Raw genomic sequence first — 21,482 nt, 5'->3', positions numbered from 1 at the left:
GGAAGCCTAAGAATACTGGAGTGGGTAGCCTATTCCTTCTCCAGGAGATCTTCCTGACCCAGGAATCGAACCAGGGTCTCCTGCATTGCAGGCAGATTCTTTACCAACTGAGCTATGAGGGAAGTGCCCCACTAAGTCATTAATGTGATATAAATAGCAATGTAGATAGATACATGTTTTTAGGAGTAAGTTTTGTTCTGCCTTTTCACAAGCTTTACTTAGTGAAAATACTGAATTTTAAAAATTAATGTTAATTGCAATAGTTTTATTTAAGACTTTCCAAACTTCTTTGAAGTTCTTTGCTGGTTGAAAGAGTTTTAAGTTTTAAGCCATACCCCTTGACGTGTACAGGAAAATAGGGAGAAAAAGCCAAAGAAAGAGTAACAATTTACATTTTTCTTAAAAAATATATGCTTTCTGCCGTCCTCTGCCACCATCGTGCCTGTGAAAAAGCATGTGGTGAAGCAGGAAGCAGGTCTTGAAGTTTATTCTTGATGTACCCATCTTATAGAAGATGGAAGCATGGATGCTGCCAATTTCGAGCAATTTCTTCAGGAGAGAATCAAAGTGAATGGAAAAGCTGGGAATCTTGGTGGAGGTATTATAACAATAGAAAAAAGGAAAGCAAGTTCACTGTAACTTCCAAGGTGCCTTTTGCTTATGTGTAGTTGCTAACAACAAAGTTATGAATTGCATTACTTTTAGATTAATTTTACTTTTGCATTAAAAAGTAAAATTTGCATTACTTATTAGATTATTTAGAGGAGGAAGATGAGAATTAAAACTCAGTTATCTGGAATATTTTTATGAGTTCCTGAATGAAATTTAGGACCCCCCCAAAATTTTATGTATGTTTTTCTTTTGATTTCATAATTGGCCATGTTTATTGGCCATGTTTATTTTCTCTCTTCCAATAAATTTTTGATTAAAATAGTTAATGCAGAAAGATCTCTGCTTGTGGTTTATGTGTGTGTGTGTGTGTTAGTTGCACATTTGTGTCCTACTCTTTGTGACTCCATGGACTGGGGCCAGCCAGGCTCCTATGTCCATGGAATTCTCCAGGCAAAAATACTGGAGTGGGTTGTCATTTCCTTCTCCAGGGGATCTTCCCAACCCAGGGATTGAACCTGTGTCTTCCCACATTGCAGGCAGATTCTTTAGCATTTGAGCTACCTTGGCTAATTCATCTCAGGAGCTTTTGAGAGTTTTCATGGCAGTACATACAATCTACATTATTTGCCATTGTCCATCCTAGCTAACATTCTCATATATGTTTATGAGCAACAAATTTATTCATTAGCATGTATACTTGATTAAAAGGTGTTTGCTTGTTTTGAATCATAGATTGGTGAAATTTGATAGGACTTTGAAATGACTTTCATTCTTCAGAAAAAGAAATTAAAACCCATAAAAATAAAATGACTCAGCCAGGTTCACAAGTCTGACCCAGACACCGGTTCCATTAGTCATGTATGAATATGACAGTTGGACTATAAAGAAAGCTGAGTGCCGAAGAATTGATGCTTTTGAACTGTGATGTTGGAGAAGACTCTTGACAGTCCCTTGGACTGCAAGGAGATCTAACCAGTCCATCCTAAAGGAAATCAGTCCTGAATATTCATTGGAAGGACTGATGTTGAAGCTGAAACTCTAATACTTTGGCCACCTGATGTGGAGAGCTGACTCATTTGAAAAGACCCTGATGCTGGGAAAGATTGAAGGTGGAGGAGAAGGGGCAATGGAGATGAGAAGGTTGGATGCCATCACAGACTCAATAGACATGAGTTTGAGCAGGCCCTGGGTGTTGGTGATGGACAGGGAAGCCTGGCGTGCTGCAGTCGATGGTGTCGCCTACTCAGACACACCTGAGTGACTGAACTGAACTGAACTATATATATGTCTATACTTGAGCAATGTAGATGTTGCTCTCTTGATAAGTTTATGGCACACATCACTGCATTTCCATAAATATAGTTTTCATCATTATCTATATGTTGTGTGAACCTTTAAAATAATTGTTTCCTGTCAGTTCACTAACATTTTTGATGAATTTCAGATGGTATGAAAAATTATAAAATAAATCTTGTTTATATTATTGACATGGAGGCTTGAAAAGTCTCAGAATCCCTTTCTGTTCATGGCTGTTACTGAGAGCATGGGCTCTGGAATCTGAGAACCTCACCTGTGTTAAAATCTAACTCACAGTAAATCCTTGAAACCTTGAATGGCCTCCTATTTGATGCCTTAGTTTCATACTCTGTAAATTGGTATTATTACAGTAACTACTTCATTTCTTTTATTGTTGTAATTGTTGATGATGTTGGTGAGCATAAAAAAGGGGGATCCATAAAAAACATTTAGGGCAGTATCTAAACATTGTAATTGCTATATAAATGTTAGCCACTAAATATATTTCTTCAGATTTGTTTTTTATGAATATAAATGTTTATCCATAGGATTTAAATCAAGTTAAATAAGATAATCTTCATAGACATCTCTCTTTTGAGAAATTGTAATGAACCCCAGTAGTACCTAGAAAATAATAAATTGGCAGAATTTAAATATTTTTCTTGTTTTGAGGATACACATAATTTTATTGATTATAGTTTATTTTTTCTCAATGCACATTCAGTTTTCACTGCCAAAGAAAATAGATTACATACTGTAATTTAAAAAATAGGAAACACATTGTAATTTATATTGTTTCAGACAAATACTAGTTGTTAAGTTTAGCAATTTGTTTTGACAGAATTTATTGGAATTATGTATCATGTACAATCTAGGCACTGGAATTATAACTATCATCACAGTCTAGCAAGGAAGACATACATTAAAAATGAATGTAATAACAGCACCATGTGGTAAAAAGTATTTAATACTATGAATAAAAAGTGTTTAATACTATAATATTAATAACATGCTATGTTAATACTATTTTAATAACAAGTAACTAGATAAAAAATATTTAATATTATGATGTCTTAAATCATTGTTCACCTGTTTTTGAGCAAGATTTTAGGAAAGAGAACACTTAATGATTTAAGACAATGAACATTGTAGTATTAAATAAATCAAGGTTCACCATGAAGAATTCATTCCGTTCTATGCAGTGAAAGTATAAGTACCATTATCTTTTTTTCAGAAGACTCTGTATTGGAAATCTATATTAGTAAATTGTTTACATGTTTATATTTTTTTCCTTTTATTTTTCATACTTTATCTTTTTGGATGACTAATATTAAGGCTTAAAAATCTTTTATCTGAACTAACAGCCAGACTTCTGCCATTTTTCAAATATCTTTCAAAAGCAGAAGAAAATTCACTTAGAATCATGACTATAATCCTGCAAACTATCATCAACAAAAATTAAAGCTGAACCACAGCGCTTCAGAATGAGTTCTATATTTTTGACAAATACTACAACGTATGAATTTTGACTCCAAGCCAGAATAACATGTTCTTACAATAACACGTTCTCATTTGTAATATTCTCTAAAAATATGATCTACAGGAATTACAATTGCAAATAATCTCTGCTTTTAAAATATGCTTTGCTCCCAAATTTTATATGATGTCACTTGTTTCAATTTTCACACAGCATTTTTCGTCACACAAATAAGTGTCAGCTTCTGTCAGCTTCTTCATAGTATTTAATACTGTGATGTTCATTGTCTTAAATCATAAGTGTTCGCTTTCCTAAATTCTTGCTCTCCCACCTGATTTTGAGCAAGACTTTAGGAAAGAGAACATTTAAGATTTAAGGCGAAGTGTCATTGAGACCATAAATCTTCTTAGTAAAAACCTACCAAGGTTGATGTTTGCCTCAATCCTCTGAAGACTTTTGTGCTCTAAACTGTGTCCTTTTCATGTCTCTCCATTTCAATTACATTTTGTTTTCTCATTAGAACTGAGAACTCAGCCAGGTTTCAGACTTGCTTATTTCCTAAATGATACCAACGTGTGACCCAGTAATCCTTTTGCAGGATTATTTGCATCTTAGAAAGAAGATGCATGTTTGTTTATACAGGACACTTAGTTTTGTTCATTTAGTGAGAGGCGTTGTACAGTAGTTAAAGCGAACAGATTTTTGCATTGGATTGACCTGGGCAGAACCTAGTTTTTCAACTTGGAAGTTTATGTCTTGGGACACTTTACTTCTTAATATCTTTTTAATTTTTTTTCGAGTAAAAAGGGATGTGAGGGAAGGCTTATATGATGTAAAATAATTTATAGAGATAAGAAAAAATACTAAAATTAATGCTTATCTTTTATAACAGGAATGCTATAGATGGCAACAAGTTAGAGAACTGAAATAAGAAATTGGGTCAATGTAGAAGTTATGGCACCCCACTCCAGTACTCTTGCCTGGAAAATCCCATGGATGGAGGAGCTTGGTAGGCTGCAGTCCATGGGGTCGCTGAGGGTCAGACACAACTGAGTGACTTCACTTTCACTTTTCACTTTGATGCATTGGAGAAGGAAATGGCAACCCACTCCAGTGTTCTTGCCTGGAGAATCCCAGGGATGGGGGAGCCTGGTGGGCTGCCGTCTATGGGGTCACACAGAGTCAGACACGACCGAAGTGACTTAGCAGCTTAGCAGAAGTTTTTGATGTGGTCGGTATCCCATAGGTAGCAACCAGCACACATAGATGTGCTGTGTCTACACATAGCGCTTCTTGGCTGTCTTTGGCTTTCTCGGCTTTTTCCTTTGTTTTCTGTTCTATTATTAGAGGACCCCTGGTTGAAATTTTTAAAACCTAAAATCCTAATTTTTTATTCTATTCTAAATTGTTTTTTATCACATTCATGAACAGTGATTACCTACATTCAGCCTGATACACCGTACGTAAGTTCATGTGGCACTTTCAATTAAGTGCTTTTCTGCACGTATCTCATTTATGAGTCACACTGGTAGGAAAAGTAACATCATAGGTGTTACATAGATGTTTCACCTCCATTTTTTAAATGACAAAACTAAATCTCAGAAGTTTTGCCCCTTTGGAAATTTTCAACTTTTTGGACTAGATTGGAGCAGTGCTAGGTCCTATGAATACCCATCTGCTCAATCCTTTTACTTATGTCTCAATCCTTTCACTTATGTGAGTTTTCAGTAAAGGCTCTACAAATTGAAACGCATTAGTATGCCATAAGGGGCTTCCCAGGTGGTGCTAGTGATAAAAAGTCTGCCTGTTAAGGCCAGAGTCACAAGAGATGCAGGTTTGATCCCTGAGTCAGGAAGATCCTCTGGAGTAGGAAATGGCAACCCACTTAAGTATTCTTGCCTGAAAAGTTCCATGAGCAGAGGAGCCTGGCGGGCTACAGTCCATGGCATTGCAAAGAGTCAGACATGACTGAGCAACTGAGCACAGCGCACACACATTGTTCCATGAGGGTGATACTGGCACAGTGTCTTAGTTATTTTGGGAGATACTAAGACAAATGTACAGTGGTGTGATCACTCACCTACAGCCAGACCTCCCGGAATGTGAAATCAAGTGGGCCTTAGGAAGCATCACTATGAACAAAGCTAGTGGAGGTGATGGAATTCCAGTTGAACTATTTCAAATCCTAAAAGATGATGCTGTGAAAGTGCTGCACTCAATATGTGAGCAAATTTGGAAAACTCAGCAGTGGTCACAGGACTGGAAATGGTCAGTTTTCATTCCAATCCCAAAGAAAGGCAATGCCAAAGAATGCTCAAACTACCACAGAATTGCACTCATCTCACATGCTAGTAAAGTAATGCTCAAAATTCTCCAAGCCAGGCTTCAGCAATATGTGAACCGTGAACTTCCTGATGTTCAAGCTGGTTTTAGAAAGGGCAGAGGAACCAGAGATCAAATTGCCAACATCCACTGGATCATCGAAAAAGCGAGAAGAGTTCCAGCAAAACATCAACTTCTGCTTTATTGACTATGCCAAGGCCTTTGACTGTGTGCATCACAATAAACTGTGGAAAATTCTTCAAGAGATGGGCATACCAGACCACCTGACCTGCCTCTTGAGAAACCTATATGCAGGTCAGGAAGCAACATTTAGAACTGGACAGGGAACAACAGACTGGTTCCAAATAGGAAAAGGAGTACGTCAAGGCTGTGTATTGTCACCCTGCTTCTATAATATAAGTTATATTTAACTTCTATGCAGAGTACATCATGAGAAACGCTGGGCTGGAAGAAGCACAAGCTGGAATCAAGATTGCCGGGAGAAATATCAATAACCTCAGATATGCAGATGATACCACCCTTATGACAGAAAGCGAAGAACTAAAGAGCCTCTTAATGAAAGTGAAAGAGGAGAGTGAAAAAGTTGGCTTAAAGCTCAAGTTTCAGAAAACTAAGATCACGGCATCTGTTCCCATCACTTCATGGCAAATAGATGGGGAAACAGTGGCTGACTTTATTTCTCTGGGCTCCAAAATCACTGCAGATGGTGACTGCAGCCATGAAATTAAAAGACGCTTACTCCTAGGAAGGAAAGTTATGACCATCCTAGACAGCATATTAAAAAGCAGAGACATCACTTTGTCAACAAAAGTCCATCTAGTCAAGGCTATGGTTTTTCCAGTAGTCATGTATGGATGTGAGAGTTGGACTACAAAGAAAGCTGAGCGCTGAAGAATTAATGCTTTTGAACTGTGGTGTTGGAGAAGACGTCCCTTGGACTGTAAGCAGATCCAACTAGTCCATCCTAAAGGAAATCAGTCCTGGGTGTTCATTGGAAGGACTCATGCTGAAGCTGAAACTCCAATATTTTGGCCACCTGATGTGAAGAGCTGACTTATTTGAAAAGACCCTGATGTTGGGAAAGTTTGAAGGCAGGAGGAGAAGGGAACGACAGAGAATGAGATGGTTAGATGGCATCACTGACTCAGTGGACGTGAGTTTGGGTTAACTCCAGCAGTTCATGATGGACAGGGAGGCCTGGCGTGCTGCAGTTCATTAGGTCGCAAAGAGTTGGACATGACTGAGCGACTGAACTGAACTGAAGACAAATGTATTTTAAGATAATCAACATAACAGCAATTAATATGTGTACATTAAGCAACATAATATACACCATTGTCCTGTGTAACACAGCTTTGATTTCATTTATAAATCTAAATGTTCCTTTATTAAATATTGCATTCTGTATTTGTTAATCTTGTCATTCTTTTAAATTGATTGATCAAATGTGTTGTTTTTCTTTGGATTTACTCAAAAAGAGCCACTCAGTTTCCAAATGTGACTAGGCTATACAGAAAATACTTTATTAAAGTAATTTAAAATTCTTATAAAATGAATACTCCAGCTAAAGATATATTTAAAAATCTAGTAATAAATTGCTGATTCATAGTCAAGGTCCTGGCAATTAATTAATAAATGTATGAATGGATGGTTTGAAAAACATACTTTGTTTGATGCCTCTCAGATATAGATGTGAGTAATATTTCTTGAAAATAATTTATTAATATACTTCATACATTATTTCATTTTAACTTTTTTTTTTTCTTTTTTAAGGTTTCAGCAGAGCAGCTTTGCCATTTGGGTTAGTTCGTCGAGAATTATCCTGTGAAGGTTATTCTATAGATCTGCGATGTCCAGGCAGTGATGTTATAATGATTGAGAGTGCTAATTATGGTCGGACAGACGACAAGATTTGTGATGCTGACCCATTTCAGATGGAGAATACAGACTGCTACCTCCCAGATGCCTTCAAAATTATGACTCAAAGGTAAACGTTCATGTGTTAATATCCAGTTTTAGCTACAACATCCAAATTAGTGAAAGTGTTATCATAATTCCATATTGGATGGACACTGTCCATATCTCAATGTATTCATTAAACTGAATTAGAGTTTTCCTCCTAATGTTGATTTCCATTTTATATAGATTGACATATTTATACATTGACATAGATAATGAAATAGACTGAATTATTATATGTTTTTTATATATCATACAATAAAGAGTAATCAAAATATAGTCTAGTTTTTTAAGACTTCAAAATTTTGAAATATTTTATAATATCAAGAATGCTTCAGTGTCTCGGTGTTTGGCAGTAATTGCTTCTTAATTTTTTTAATGAGTAAACTTCATTTTTCAGCAAAACTTAGCAGAATGTACACAGAATTATCATATTCCATTTACACATATGTGTAACTTCCTTAACCATTGACATCCCGACATCCCTTCCCACAGTGTTACATTTGTTTTAATAGATGAGCTCACACTGACACGTCATTATCACCCAAATCCTCCATTTGCATTAGGGTTCACTCTTGCTGTTGTACATTCTGTGGGTTTTGAAAAATTTATAGTGACCCTTGTCTACCACTACAATATCATACAAAACATTTTGATCTAAAAATCCTGTGTCCCACCTGCTCATTCCTCCCCTAGCAACCACTGAACTTACTATTTTCTTACAGTTTTGCCTCAGTTGGAATCATGCAGTATGTAACCTTTTCAGATTGGTTTCTTTCACATAGTAATGTGCAGTTGTTTCCTCCATGTCTTTTCATGGCTTAAAAGCTCATTTTTTTTAAGTGTTAAATAATATTCCATAGTCTGGATGTACTAGAGTTTATCCATTCACTTACTGAAGGACTTGTTGATTGCTTCCAAGTTTTGGCAATTAGGAATAAAGCTTCTGTGAACATCTGTTCAGGTTTTTGTGTGGACATAAGTTTTCTGTTAATTTGGGCAAGTACCAAGAAGCATCATTTGTTGGATCTTATGGTAGGAGTGTATTTAGTTTTGTAAGAAACTGCCAAAATGTCTTTTAAAGTCGCTGTACCATTTTTCATTCCCATTGACAATGAATGAAGGGTGCTCCGTACCTTCACCAACACTTATTGTTAATGTTTTGCATGCAGTGAGTGCTTCCCAGGTGGCTCAGCAGTAAAGAATACACCTGCCAGTGTTGGAGACACAGGAGACATAGGTTCTATGTCTGGGTCAGGAAGATAATCTGGAGGAAGAAATGGCAACTCACTCTTAGTATTCTTGCATGATATTCCATGGACAGATGAGCCTGGCAGGCTGTAGTCCAAGGGGTCGCAAAGAGTCAGACATAACTGAAGCCACTTAGCACACATGCATGCAATGACATATCATGTTGAACATCTCTGAATATACATACTCGCCATTTATTTATGTTTATTAGTGAAGTGTCTGTTCTGGTCCTTTACACTTTTTTAATTGGGTTGTTTTCTTATTGTTTAGCTTTAAGAGATTTTTTATTTTTACTTCTAATTTCTTTGGGCTGTGCTGCAAGGCCTGCAAGACCACAGTTCCCCAACCAGGAATCGAATCCATGCATTCTGCTATGGAAGCATGGAGTGCCAACCCCTGGACCAGCAGAGAATTCCCTTTAAGAGTTTTTTTTTTATAAATATATTTTGGATAAGAATCCTTTCTTACATATGTCTTTTGCAAATATTTCCTCTCAACCGATGACTTGTATTAATGCTCAGTTTTAAAAAAAGCAAACAAGATAAAAACAACACACTATGAAAGCTAAGAAAACTCAGTAGTGCTCATTCTCTCTCTTTCTTGATTGACAGACAGACAGAAAATGGTGATAGTTTAGTCGTCAGGTCTTATCTGGCTCTTTGTGACTCCATGGACTATAGCCTGCTAAGCACCTCTGTCTCAGGCAAGAATACGGGAGTGCGTAGCCATTTCCTTCTCCAGGGGATCTTCCTGACCCATGGAGTGAACCTGGGTCTTGTATGTTGCAGGTGGATTCTATACTGACTGGGCCACCAGGAAAGCCAAGAGAGAAAATAGATAGAGAGAATGGAAAGAAGGAAGGAAGGAAGACAGAAAGATATTTGGGTAATATACAATTGGTTAATTTTGGGTTTTAAGATTGATGTACTGGAAAGTATTATAAACTATAAAACATATGAATGGTATCTCTTAACTGGAGCATTACCTTCCTACAAGTAAATAGAATATGAAAAACTGCTGCTAATGTTTATGGACTTTCTCTGCCGTAACACAGATTACCTAATTCTTGGCATCTTTTTTTGTTTTGTTTAGTACTCGTGGCATCTTCATTAGAGTTTTCTTATATTTAAGATATTAAAAGAAGATTTAGTTATGATTGAACTAAGACAGTAATACCCAGCATTTCCTGTTATTTAGAACATAAAAGGAGAAGGCAGTGGCAACCCACTCCAGCTCTGCCTGGCAAATCCCATGGACAGAGGAGCCTGATGGGCTGCAGTCCATGGGGTCTCTAGGAGTCGGACACGACTGAGCGACTTCACTTTCACTTTCATGCATTGGAGAAGGAAATGGCAACCCACTCCAGTGTTCTTGCCTGGAGAATCCCAGGGACAGGGGAGTCTGGTGGGCTGCCGTCTATGGGGTCGCACAGAGTCGGATACGACTGAAGCGACTTAGCAGCAGCAGCAGAACATAAAAACTCTGATGGAAAACAAGTTTGACAGAGTTTATTATTATTGATTTTAGATTTTTTAAGAAAAAATACTAGGAAAGCCCTTTATCTTTCTGTTCAAAGTCTTTACTCTCTCCTCTTGACTCTTTTCCTCCACTGAAAACAATCTTTTGTCCAGTTTTGTAGCTTATATGCTGCTGCTGCTGCTGTGCTACGTCGCTTCAGTCATGTCTGACTCTGTGTGACCCCATAGACGGCAGCCCACCAGGCTCCCCTGTCCCTGGGCTTCTCCAGCCAAGAACACTGGAGTATGTTGCCATTTCCTTCTCCAATGCATGAAAGTGAAAAGTGAAAGTGGAGTCACTCAGTTGTGACTATAGCTATCCCATAGACTGCAGCCTACTAGGCTCCTCCGCCCATGGGATTTTCCAGGCAAGAGTACTGAAGTAGGTTGCCATAGTCTACCTTAAAGTAGAACAGTAGATTTTTGGGGTCTGATCAGTGTAGGCACAATGAAAACATCCAAATGTGATAAGAGCAATGAAGGAAATAACGGAAAAACTATTTTTAAAAAAATCCAGTCCCTAAGAATATGGGTACAAATTGTTGTAAAATCTCTAATTTCATGCAGAATACATATTAACATTTTTATTGATAGCACATTATAGTAAGTAGGTTTTTTTGTTAATGTTGATACTGATCAAGATATTTTTAATAAATAAGAGAATATATAATACTTCTGAAAGATTGCCATCAAAATGTTTTTATGTTTAGTTTGAAAAGAGTAGTTATTAAAAAAAAGGTAAAATCTTATTTGCACAAATGGCACTGCATAAATGTGTTTTGGTTTTTTTGCACCGAAGTCCTTTATAGACGATGTTAGATTTGAAATCTAGCTTGTGAAACAAACTGCAAAACATAATTTACCTTCTTTGGAGGAATGAATTCTGTGCTCCAATAAGATAGTAATAGAACAATTTGCACACAGTATTTCAAAAATTGGGAACCGCCTATATTAGGTGGACATTTACATGTTGATCCTACTGTTCATTGGTAGTGATATGAGATGAACATCTAAAATTATGCCAGAGAGAAATAGGAAGTGAAAAATGATTTTGTATAATTACGTGTTTTTATTAGCCTGGCAGGCAAAAAGCAGTGGGAGTTAGTACAAAGAGAATCTGAAAGACCTGGCTCTGAGGAATTGTACATTGTAGGTAACTTTTGTTTATGAGTTTATACATTTAAATACATGGTTGAGTATCTATCACAACACATAAGCCTTATCCTACTTCTAAATATAATGACATGTTATAGTAAATGTACAAAATAAAATAGCAAGTAATTTTCATTGTTTTATTATATTATAAAAGCAGGGCTACTTTTTTACAGTACTTTTTTTTTTTTTTGAATTTTCACTGGGCTGGGTCTTCGTTGCTGGTTGAATTTTTTTCTCTGGTTGTGGCAAGCAGGAGCTACTCTTTAGTTGCAGTGCATGGGCCTCTCATTTCAGTGGCTGCTCTTGTTGCAGAGAACAGGCTCTAGAGCATGGGCTCAGTAGTTGTGGCACATGGATTTAGTTGCCCTGTGGCCTGTGGAATCTCCCTGGAACAGAGATCGAACCCATGTCTCCTGCATTAGCAGGCAGATTGTTTACCACTAAGCCACCAGGGAAACCCTGATGACACATTTTAATGAAACTAAAATTTGTGCATATTAAATCCTGTGAAAGGGTACTGCTGTCTCCTTGTTATGAAAATTTCTTATCAATTTATGGTGTGTTAGTGAAAATAAAGAGTTCTAACACTGCCTATAGAAACTCTATTTTTAATTTGTTTTATTATATTAGTGGCTTTGCTGTTGCTGCTGCTAAGTCGCTTCAGTCGTGTCCGACTCTGTGCGACCCCATAGATGGCAGCCCACCAGGCTCCCCGTCCCTGGGATTCTCCAGGCAAGAGTACTAGAGTGGGTTGCCATTTCCTTCTCCAATGCATGAAAGTGAAAAGTGAAAGTGAAGTCGCATAGTCGTGTCCGACTCTTCTCGACCCCATGGACTGCAGCCCACCAGGCTCCTCCGTCCATGGGACTTCCCAGGCTAGAGTACTGGAGTGGGGTGCCATTGCCTTCTCCAATTAGTGGCTTTATAATTATGTAATCAACACAGTGACGATTAAAATGTTAACATTTTATTGACAAGTAATACAGTGTTAAGATGACTTAAATAATGAGTTTCACAGTGGTAATTTATCAGTACTCCATTCTGTGTATGTTAGATTAAAAACCCTAAAGGAAGTCTACCATATCTGACTGTTACATAGTTTCAAATAACTGTGAGAAAAATAGGTAGACAATATTTTTGCAACTGAAATATTACAGAATAATTATTGACTATGTAGAATACTTGTCCCTTTTTAAAGATATTCTTTCAGTATTTACAAATAAAGTAAGAGCTTTTTCACCAAATCCTAATAATTTGGCAAAAATTTTCCATTTATAATCACAAAAGATATGTTAATAATTTTTAAAATCAGACTTTTTTTCTTTAATGTAGGAAATTCCTTTTTGGAAAGAGTTTTTTTTTTCTATTGTATTTGAAACTCCCCACTTTTTGCATATAATAATAGATAACACAGAAATTTCAATGCCATGAATATATGTTTATATTTTACTTCAAGGCTTTCCTACCTGCCTTCCTCACTGTCATCACTTCACCAGTTAAGAGTCAACTAAATAAATACACTCGTAATTCTTTGTGGTAAAAGTGTTAATAATTGTTATTTATTCTCCATTTTATATTTCCTGCTTATTTAAAACTATGCAACCAAGAATTTTTTAGTAACTGATTCTGTTATCTTTTAAGTACATTGAATGGCTCATCCTGAAAAGTAAGAAATAAAACTCTTTCCTAAATGATAAGTGTTTTAATACTCTATAAAATAATCACCATTAGAGATAATTTTTAGCACTGTGAAGATAATTGTTGTGAGTTCACTTAAATATGAAATAGTTTCAACACTTTGAGTTCATTAAGGCAAATAAAACAAAAACCCTCTTACTACTCATCAAGTACTCGAAAGCATTTGGTGAATAAGTAAATTAGAATTTTGCTAAAAATAGTGTTTGTTTGTAGCATTGGGTACAATCTAGTTAAAGTGATGTGCTAAATTTGTTTCTAAGTTACTCTTCTGTTAATTTTTTATAACTGTCTCTGTTCATTTCTTCACTCTAAGAATTTGCCAGTTCTCATCCAGGTAGTCTGTTGCCTTAGATTATGGTTTGCAGTTGCCCTTAACGTTTGTTTTAGCACTCTGGTCAAGAGATCGGAAAGTGAGAAAGCATGTAAATGTTTACTGCGTTTAAAAAAAATAATAAATATTGGGTTAATGGGCATGCTCCTGTTGCTGCTAAGTCGATTCAGTCGTATCCAACTCTGTGCTACCCCATAGACGGCAGCCCACCAGGCTCCGGTCCCAGGGATTCTCCAGGCAAGAACACTGGAGTGTGTTGCCGTTTCCTTCTCCAGTGCATGAAAGTGAAAAGTGAAAGTGAAGTCACTCAGTCGTGTCCGACTCCTAGCGACCCCATGGACTGCAGCCTACCAGGCTCCTCCGTCCATGGGATTTTCCAGGCAAGAGTACTGGAGTGGGGTGCCATTGCCTTCTCCGAATGGGCATAGGTAGGTTCAGTTTTTCAGAATCTGAACTCATACTATTAGATGTACATCAGTGTACCTTTCTCATTGCAGAGAGGTTCTAAAAGTAATCTGTACTGCCCTTGAGAAGATGGTAAAAATATTCCTCAGTTCTTCCCTGTGGTGGGAAAGGTATATTTTGGGTAACTGATTCCAAGATAAGTCCTTTTGTTTGTGTGGAAATTACCCAAGGAAAGTAAAATAGTGCCCTAGGCTTAGGGAACTAGCCTGATTCTTTTTAAGATTTTAACCAATTTTTTTAAGCCCACTTATGGATACCAACTGGATAGAACCTCATAGAACAACTACAGTAGGTTTCTTATTAAATAAAATTGATTCTATTTTTGGTTGTTAAACTACCAATTTAAATTCCTCTAAGTTGGGAAACCTGGTGGAATATAAATAAGTAGTTAAGCGATCCATTGTTAATACAGATCTGGCACTCAAAAGAGTGTTGAAAGAAGAACATACATATGAAGCAAACATAAATGTAAGGTTGGTAGTTTTAGCTGAATAGATGACAGTACAGAGGTTATGCAGTTGGTATGTGCAAAAGCTCTAGAGAACCCCTACACTTAAGGGGAAAAGGTAAAGGTACCATCTAGGAAACCAGAATGAGAACAGGAGGGTAATGTCTCATAGTGAAGTGAAGTGAAGTCTCTCAGTCGTGTCCAACTCTTTGTGACTCCACGGACTGTTGCCTACCAGGCTCCTCAGGCGACAGTCCATGGAGTTTTTCAGGCAAGAGTACTGGAGTGGGTTGCCATTTACTTCTCTAGGGGATCTTCCCGACCCAGGGATCGAATCTGGGTCTCCTGCATTGCAGGTAGATGCTTTACCATCTGAGCCACAAGGCAGCACTAAAGTGTAAGAGAAATTCATTTTTTCCCCTATTGATGCTGAAGAATTTTATTCTACTTAAATAAAAGAACATACTAGGATTTTCAGGATAGGAGAGTTTCAGCATGGAAATCGGCAAAGCAGCATTCAGCCTTGCATAGACCAGAAGAATTAGGTACTACTCTACAGTCACAGGCATCCAAGAAAGGAATAAACACTAGATTAATGAAGTAGGAGTACAGTTCAGAGATCCTTAACTTAAGGGAAAAAAGTCTAGCTTTTTGCACATGGGAACAATTTAATAAATTAAGTAAGAGACAAAACTGATTTCAGAGCCTAGATCTTGTCTAAAAAGTTTGGGATGATGAAAGTAAGCTTGATGAGTAGGGACCAAATTAATATATTCGCATCCTGTACCCCATTCAATAACTTCGGTATCCTTGAATTTTCTTCTTTTAAACTTTTCAATGCCCCAACCTATTATCTTTAAATATGATAATTGCATTTTAACATTGTTAATACAATAGCAATTCAAACGGTGATGATTTCTTGTGTACATGCGCATTTGATAAAAGGTGTCATTTTATATATATGTGCATTACTTTTTTGTTTTCTGTTCCATGATTCTTTATGTTACAGTAGGTCATAGAATTAGACTGAAAAAATGCGCACATTAACTTTTTAACCTCTCTTCTTGCTATGAAGCAGGACAGACAACTAGGGACCCTTTTTATGAAGGAAAAAACGTAGGGCATTGCTTCTATTTTAAGAGAGTTATTGAATAACAGATTGTTGGAACTGCTGAGAAATTTGGGACTCATCATACTGTAGTTTTCTCATTTCACACTGAAAAGTCAACTGTCATTGCAGTCAAAGCACTCATTCACATTTGTAGCACATATATTCTCCTCACTTATTTTTAAAATATCTTTGGGAAGAAATGGGCAATATGATACCCTCTTTTTACTTTGTGAACCTTGAAAAAGGTTGAATTATTCGTCTCAGAGGCTAAAACCTCAAAGTATCTATATCTGGAACCTCATTAATATCCTAGTTGCATGAAAATTGATTTTAAATAATATTTAATAATCATTTTAAAATAATTCTGTTATCTAGGTTTTGTATATATACTTCTATTGTTTTCAAGTATACTAACAGATACTGTGTATAAAATATTTAAAGAAAGGAGATACTTAAATGCACGCACAGTTCCACACAAAACCCTCGTATGACAACTGATGGATGTTAGAAGATTCTCAGAAGTTAAACAAGAAAATTCATTAAATTCCAGTTGCAATTCTACAAGTGTTCTCTGGCTAACTTAATGATTATAGATTTCAGTGTAGGCATGCTCTCCTTGACATAAAACCCTTTCCAATTTTATACTGATGGTTCAGTCTTTATAAAGAAACTTTATGTGCAAGGCAGAGCTATATGAAGGAGGTTTTATTTCTTTGTTCCCTGATCTCTTTATAGGTATTGATAAACTTAAAACCTGTCTAAGATATTTATATCCCTTTCATATTAATTTTTAGTGGGAAAAATTAGCTAAATCTGCCTTATCTAATTCGATGTTTTATAATATTTTAGGGGTTGGCATATTTTATTTTTGTATTATTATCCATACTTGGCTAGTCAGGGGTACCCTTCTCTTGCTTCAGATCAGATCAGTCGCTCAGTCGTGTCTGACTCTTTGCGACCCCATGAATAGCAGCACACCAGGCCTCCCTGTCCATCACCAACTCCCAGAGTTCACTCAGACTCATGTCCATCGAGTCAGTGATGCCATCCAGCCATCTCATCCTCTGTCATCCCCTTCTCCTCTTGCCCCCAATCCCTCCCAGCATCAGAGTCTTTTCCAATGAGTCAACTCTTCGCATGAAGTGGCCAAAGTACTGGAGTTTCAGCTTTAGCATCATTCCTTCCAAAGAAATCCCAGGGCTGATCTCCTTCAGAACGGACTGATTGGATCTCCTTGCAGTCCAAGGGACTCTCAAGAGTCTTCTCCAATACCACAGTTCAAAAGCATCAATTCTTCAGCGCTCAGCCTTCTTCACAGTCCAACTCTCACATCCATACATGACCACAGGAAAAACCATAGCCTTGACTAGACGAACCTTTGTTGGCAAAGTAATGTCTCTGCTTTTGAATATGCTATCTAGGTTGGTCATAACTTTCCTTCCAAGGAGTAAGCATCTTTTAATTTCATGGCTTTCTCTTGCTTAGTATATTTATTCAATGAACCTCTTCATTCTCATAGGGTTTAAGCCTGCATTTCTGAGAAACTGCAGTCTTACCTTTATGCTGTTTATCCCAAGTGTTTTTATCTGTGGTGTCAAGTTTATCAACCATTTTCCATTAAGATAAAATGCATCTGGGGAAAAATAATAAATACTACTAACTCATCATCTATGTGATGTATTTAGGTTATTTTCTGTTGAGTGATGGATTTGTGCTAATTCTTTCTCTCTCGGCTTAGTTTGTTTTAAGACACCTAACTGGAATTACAAACATCTCTCTTTGTCCAAGGATTGGGAGTTTACAATACAAACTCTTGAACCTTAGTACAGTAAATAACCATTAAAGCTGTTACTGATATATCTAATTGAACACATACTTTGCATGTCACTTCAGTTCAGTTCAGCTGCTCAGTCATGTCCAATTCTTTGCGACCCCATGAATCGCAGCACGCCAGGCCTCCCTGTCCATCACCAACTCCCAGAGTTCACTCAAACTCCCGTCCATCAAGTCGGTGATGCCATCCAGCCTTCTCATCCTCTGTCGTCCCCTTCTCCTCCTGCCCCCAATCCCTCCCAGCATCAGAGTCTTTTCCAATGAGTCAACTCTTTGCATGAGGTAGCCTAAGTACTGGAGTTTCAGCTTTAGCATCATTCCTTCCAAAGAAATCCCAGGGCTGATCTCCTTCAGAATGGACTGGTTGGATCTCCTTGCAGTCCAAGGGACTTCTCAAGAGTCTTCTCCGACACCACAGTTCAAAAGTTCTTTGGTGCTCAGCTGTCTATATAGTCCAGCTCTCACATCCATACATGACTACTGGAAAAACCATAGCTTTGACTAGACTGACCTTTGTCAGTAAAGTAATGTCTTTTCTTCCAGGAAGCAAGCATCTTAATTTCATGGCTGCAGTCACCATCTACAGTGATTTTGGAGCCCAAAAAGATAAAGTCTGTCACTGTTTCCATTGTTTCCCCATCTGTTTGTCATGAAGTGATGGAACTGGATGCCATGATCTTAGTTTTCTGAATGTTGAGTTTTAAGTCAAATTTTTCACTCTCTTCTTTCACTTTCATCAAGAGGCTCTTTGGTGGAAGGTCAGATATCATATTACAATTTGAATGTGTCCTATGGGACATATAATATATGTCAGGTGGTAGAGGAATAATGTTTAAAATGTATGGAATTGAAAGCTAGACTATAAAATTCTTTTAGTCATTGAATGTGTAAAACTGCAAGCGGGAGATTTGGTTCTTATTGATAACTAATCAAAACTGAAGTTCTTTCCTGTATATTCTTGGTGGATTATATACAGAACATAGAGAACAGATCAAAGGTAGTATGTATAATTATAAATGCACCATACTGTTCTCCTTTTTTAATGAGTATCATATAAAACAAAATCTATCAGAATACCTGTGTTTGTGGAGCACAGACTATTAGCATTTCAGTGAATATGAGCACATTGTAGGTGTTTACTTAATGTATCCAAACCATTAATAATGAAAAATAAATTTTGATCCGCAGTTTAGGTAGAAAAAAAAAATTATAGAAAGTAATAATATGAAATTGTGAAGAGACATTCTTTAGATATTTGGTGAAAAAAATATTAAGGAAAGTATTGTAAATGAATGGAAAGCAATTAAATTATTAAAATGTTTAAATTTATTATGTTTAAAATTATTAAAATGTTATTTTTGTTTTCTGTGGTTTGTTACTGTGATACTTGTAGGCTTTTAAAAATCAGTGATGTTTGTTGTGCTTTCCCTTTTTTTCCTAAATAATTATTCACTTTTGTACTGTATTTTCTACTTGTAATTTTTTCTTAAAGTGGTAACCCTGTTTTATAAGATGTAGACTTTATATATAAACTAGAATCCACTCCTATTTTATTTATAATGTGTTACTAGAAATTGGCACACTTTTCCACTATACAGTCTTAGGTTAATGTGTGCATTTCAGGATATTTCTTTCTTTTTAATTGTATTTTATTTTGTCTCCTTTATATCCCAAAGATTTAGGGTTTGAAAGGAGAAATTGAAAAGTTAAAATTTTAACAAATCAGTTTATTAATTTAATTAAGTAGATAGCAAAATATGTATTCATTCAATAAAAGGGCTGAGATAGGAAAACATTAGCATTTTTACATTTTTTGTTAAATGCTTGGTTTGAAGCATTTCTATTATAATATAAACTAAGGGAGTTTTAAGCTATATGAGGTTTAAACAAGCACTCAAGAAATTATACTAATGGGCTTTGTTTTTATATTTTCTTTACACTGTCCAGTTTCCCAAGTTTGGAAATTTCCTTCACCTCCACTTCCGACACCTATTAAAACCTTTATGTAACAGAAAACATAATTTTTAAATTATGATGATTTCATAGTAATCATTAAATGATTAATAATGATTTCAGTGGATTTCTATAACATCATCAAAAATCTTTTGATAAATCAAAGGTGTGTTTTTAGTTTTACTCTCAGAACTTTTCAAAACAATACAGCAAGAGGATGGAAGAGAATGAATTCTAAATTTTCTATCACATTTAAAAATTTTCTCATTTTATTCCACACATTAAATTATTTTATGACACAGCCCTAAGATGTTATCATTGTTAATTAATAGAATTCTGTGTATATAATCTGAAAGACTGTTTATAAGTAACTTTTGAAGTCTAGCTGCAAGTCATTGTGTGGGTGAGTCTATACCTTTTAAAACTGTATATAATCAGGTATGTTGGGTCGAGATATAGATTATGGTCGTTGCAAATATATTATCTGATGCTTTGGTTTAGAACCTTTATATGTGCATTTCAGTTTCTTTCAACCCTTGACAAGTAGACCTTTATTAAGCTGTGATGATTACTGAATATGAAATGTAACCAAGATTATTTTTATTCAAATATAATTTAAATATTCATCAAAGAGAAGTTATGCTTGAGACTGACAGAGACTATTAACATCAAAAAATATAATTAACTGCATTGGGTATCATGAAGCAGAGTTAGCCAAATAGCCGAGAGGTCTAATTGCTCTAGAGTTTGAGAAGCATTGGTTTTATTTTATGCTGTAGCTGTGGAATTAATAGTAATGTGGTTTCCTATGTGGGCCAATTAAAAACTGCCTGTTAAGGTTCATTGCTCCATAGGAAACCCATTGAATATCGCTTAGTAAACAGGATTGACATATTAGTGTGTACAAGAAGATAAAATACAATAAAAACCATGAAAATGAGAAGTGGTAGTAAAAGAACTGTTTTTGCAAACAGTCCATTAAACTCTTTACAGTTATAGCATTGCAGTGGATATTATGGTATGCCCCCCAGATTCCCACTTCAGACCAGGCCATTTTCCCCCTCAGCTGCCAAGGGAGTTACCTGAGGAGGGGCTCAAAGTGAGTCCCTGCCCAGGAACTGCCATGGGCTAAAGGGATATAAATCCTTCTCCCTAGAGGAATTCCACTGAATGCCAGAGTGCCAAAGGTTGGCCTCTCATTTTTGCTGCATTTTAACACATTCCTGAAGAGCTGTCCCAAGCTCAGAGCTCCCACCCCCGAGGAATTTGCTAAGCCTTTATTTGCAGCCAAATTGTACTTCTCAGACTACCTAATCCTGCTTCAGTTAAGGCTTCACTGATAGTTCTAAGGACATTATAAGCATCTCAGAGACTGTGGCTCAAATTTTGCTTCCCGTGTTACCCAACCTAAGAAAGGTAGTAATAGTAATTATAAAAACAAGTCCTATTAGTGCTATTGGTTACAGATATTAAAGAAGTCTGACGATTAAAAACTAAAACAGTTTAAACCACATTTTAAAAATGCCCAATTCATGTCTAAAACGTGACATTTTACATTCTAAAGTTTATCTTTTGTCATCTTGTCCTTTGTGTGATGCTATTCTGCGTTTTAGTTGAATACAAAAGGAAAATATTACTGATTGAACCCAGAAGATTTTTTTCTTGTCCAGGATGTAGTGATGTAAATAAGTGGCAGACATTCTAATGGCATCTTGACAGTAATGAAGGTGCTAAAATGGAAGAGCTAAAGGGTCAAAGATAAGAGCAGTAGCAAGATCTTCCAGTGTTCTTTTTCATAATAATGACATCAAGTATATTTAATAAACTATTATTTCTAACAAAATATGTAGTGTTATGTATGAGTGTACTATTTTAAGTATTAGACTACTTTTTGTAAATAAAAATAATTCTAAAACTCTGGCTATAAAATGTGCAACTTCAGATACAGATTTACAGATAATCTTGTATTTAGCTGTATTTTTTGTAAGACATTAAAATCTAAAAATAGCAGATTTTTTTTTTAATTTAAATTT

The 21,482-nt window shown here is 36.2% G+C and overlaps 1 protein-coding gene across 1 annotated transcript in view; it reads left to right on the top strand.

Moving 5' to 3' along the window:
- The window catches only part of ADGRL2 (adhesion G protein-coupled receptor L2), a gene marked incomplete at its 5' end in the record, with an annotated part of 710,493 nt that overhangs the window by 619,388 nt on the left and 69,623 nt on the right, over positions 1–21,482 (top strand). The window contains 1 exon segment of the mRNA NM_181013.1: positions 7,502–7,715. Coding sequence (NP_851356.1) covers positions 7,502–7,715 — 214 coding nt within the window.

The sequence above is a fragment of the Bos taurus genome, chromosome 3 (genome assembly GCF_002263795.3).
Source record: "Bos taurus isolate L1 Dominette 01449 registration number 42190680 breed Hereford chromosome 3, ARS-UCD2.0, whole genome shotgun sequence".
Lineage (NCBI taxonomy): Eukaryota > Metazoa > Chordata > Mammalia > Artiodactyla > Bovidae > Bos > Bos taurus.
The sequence above is the reverse complement of the archived record's forward strand: the minus strand, read 5'-3'. Positions and strand labels throughout refer to the sequence as shown.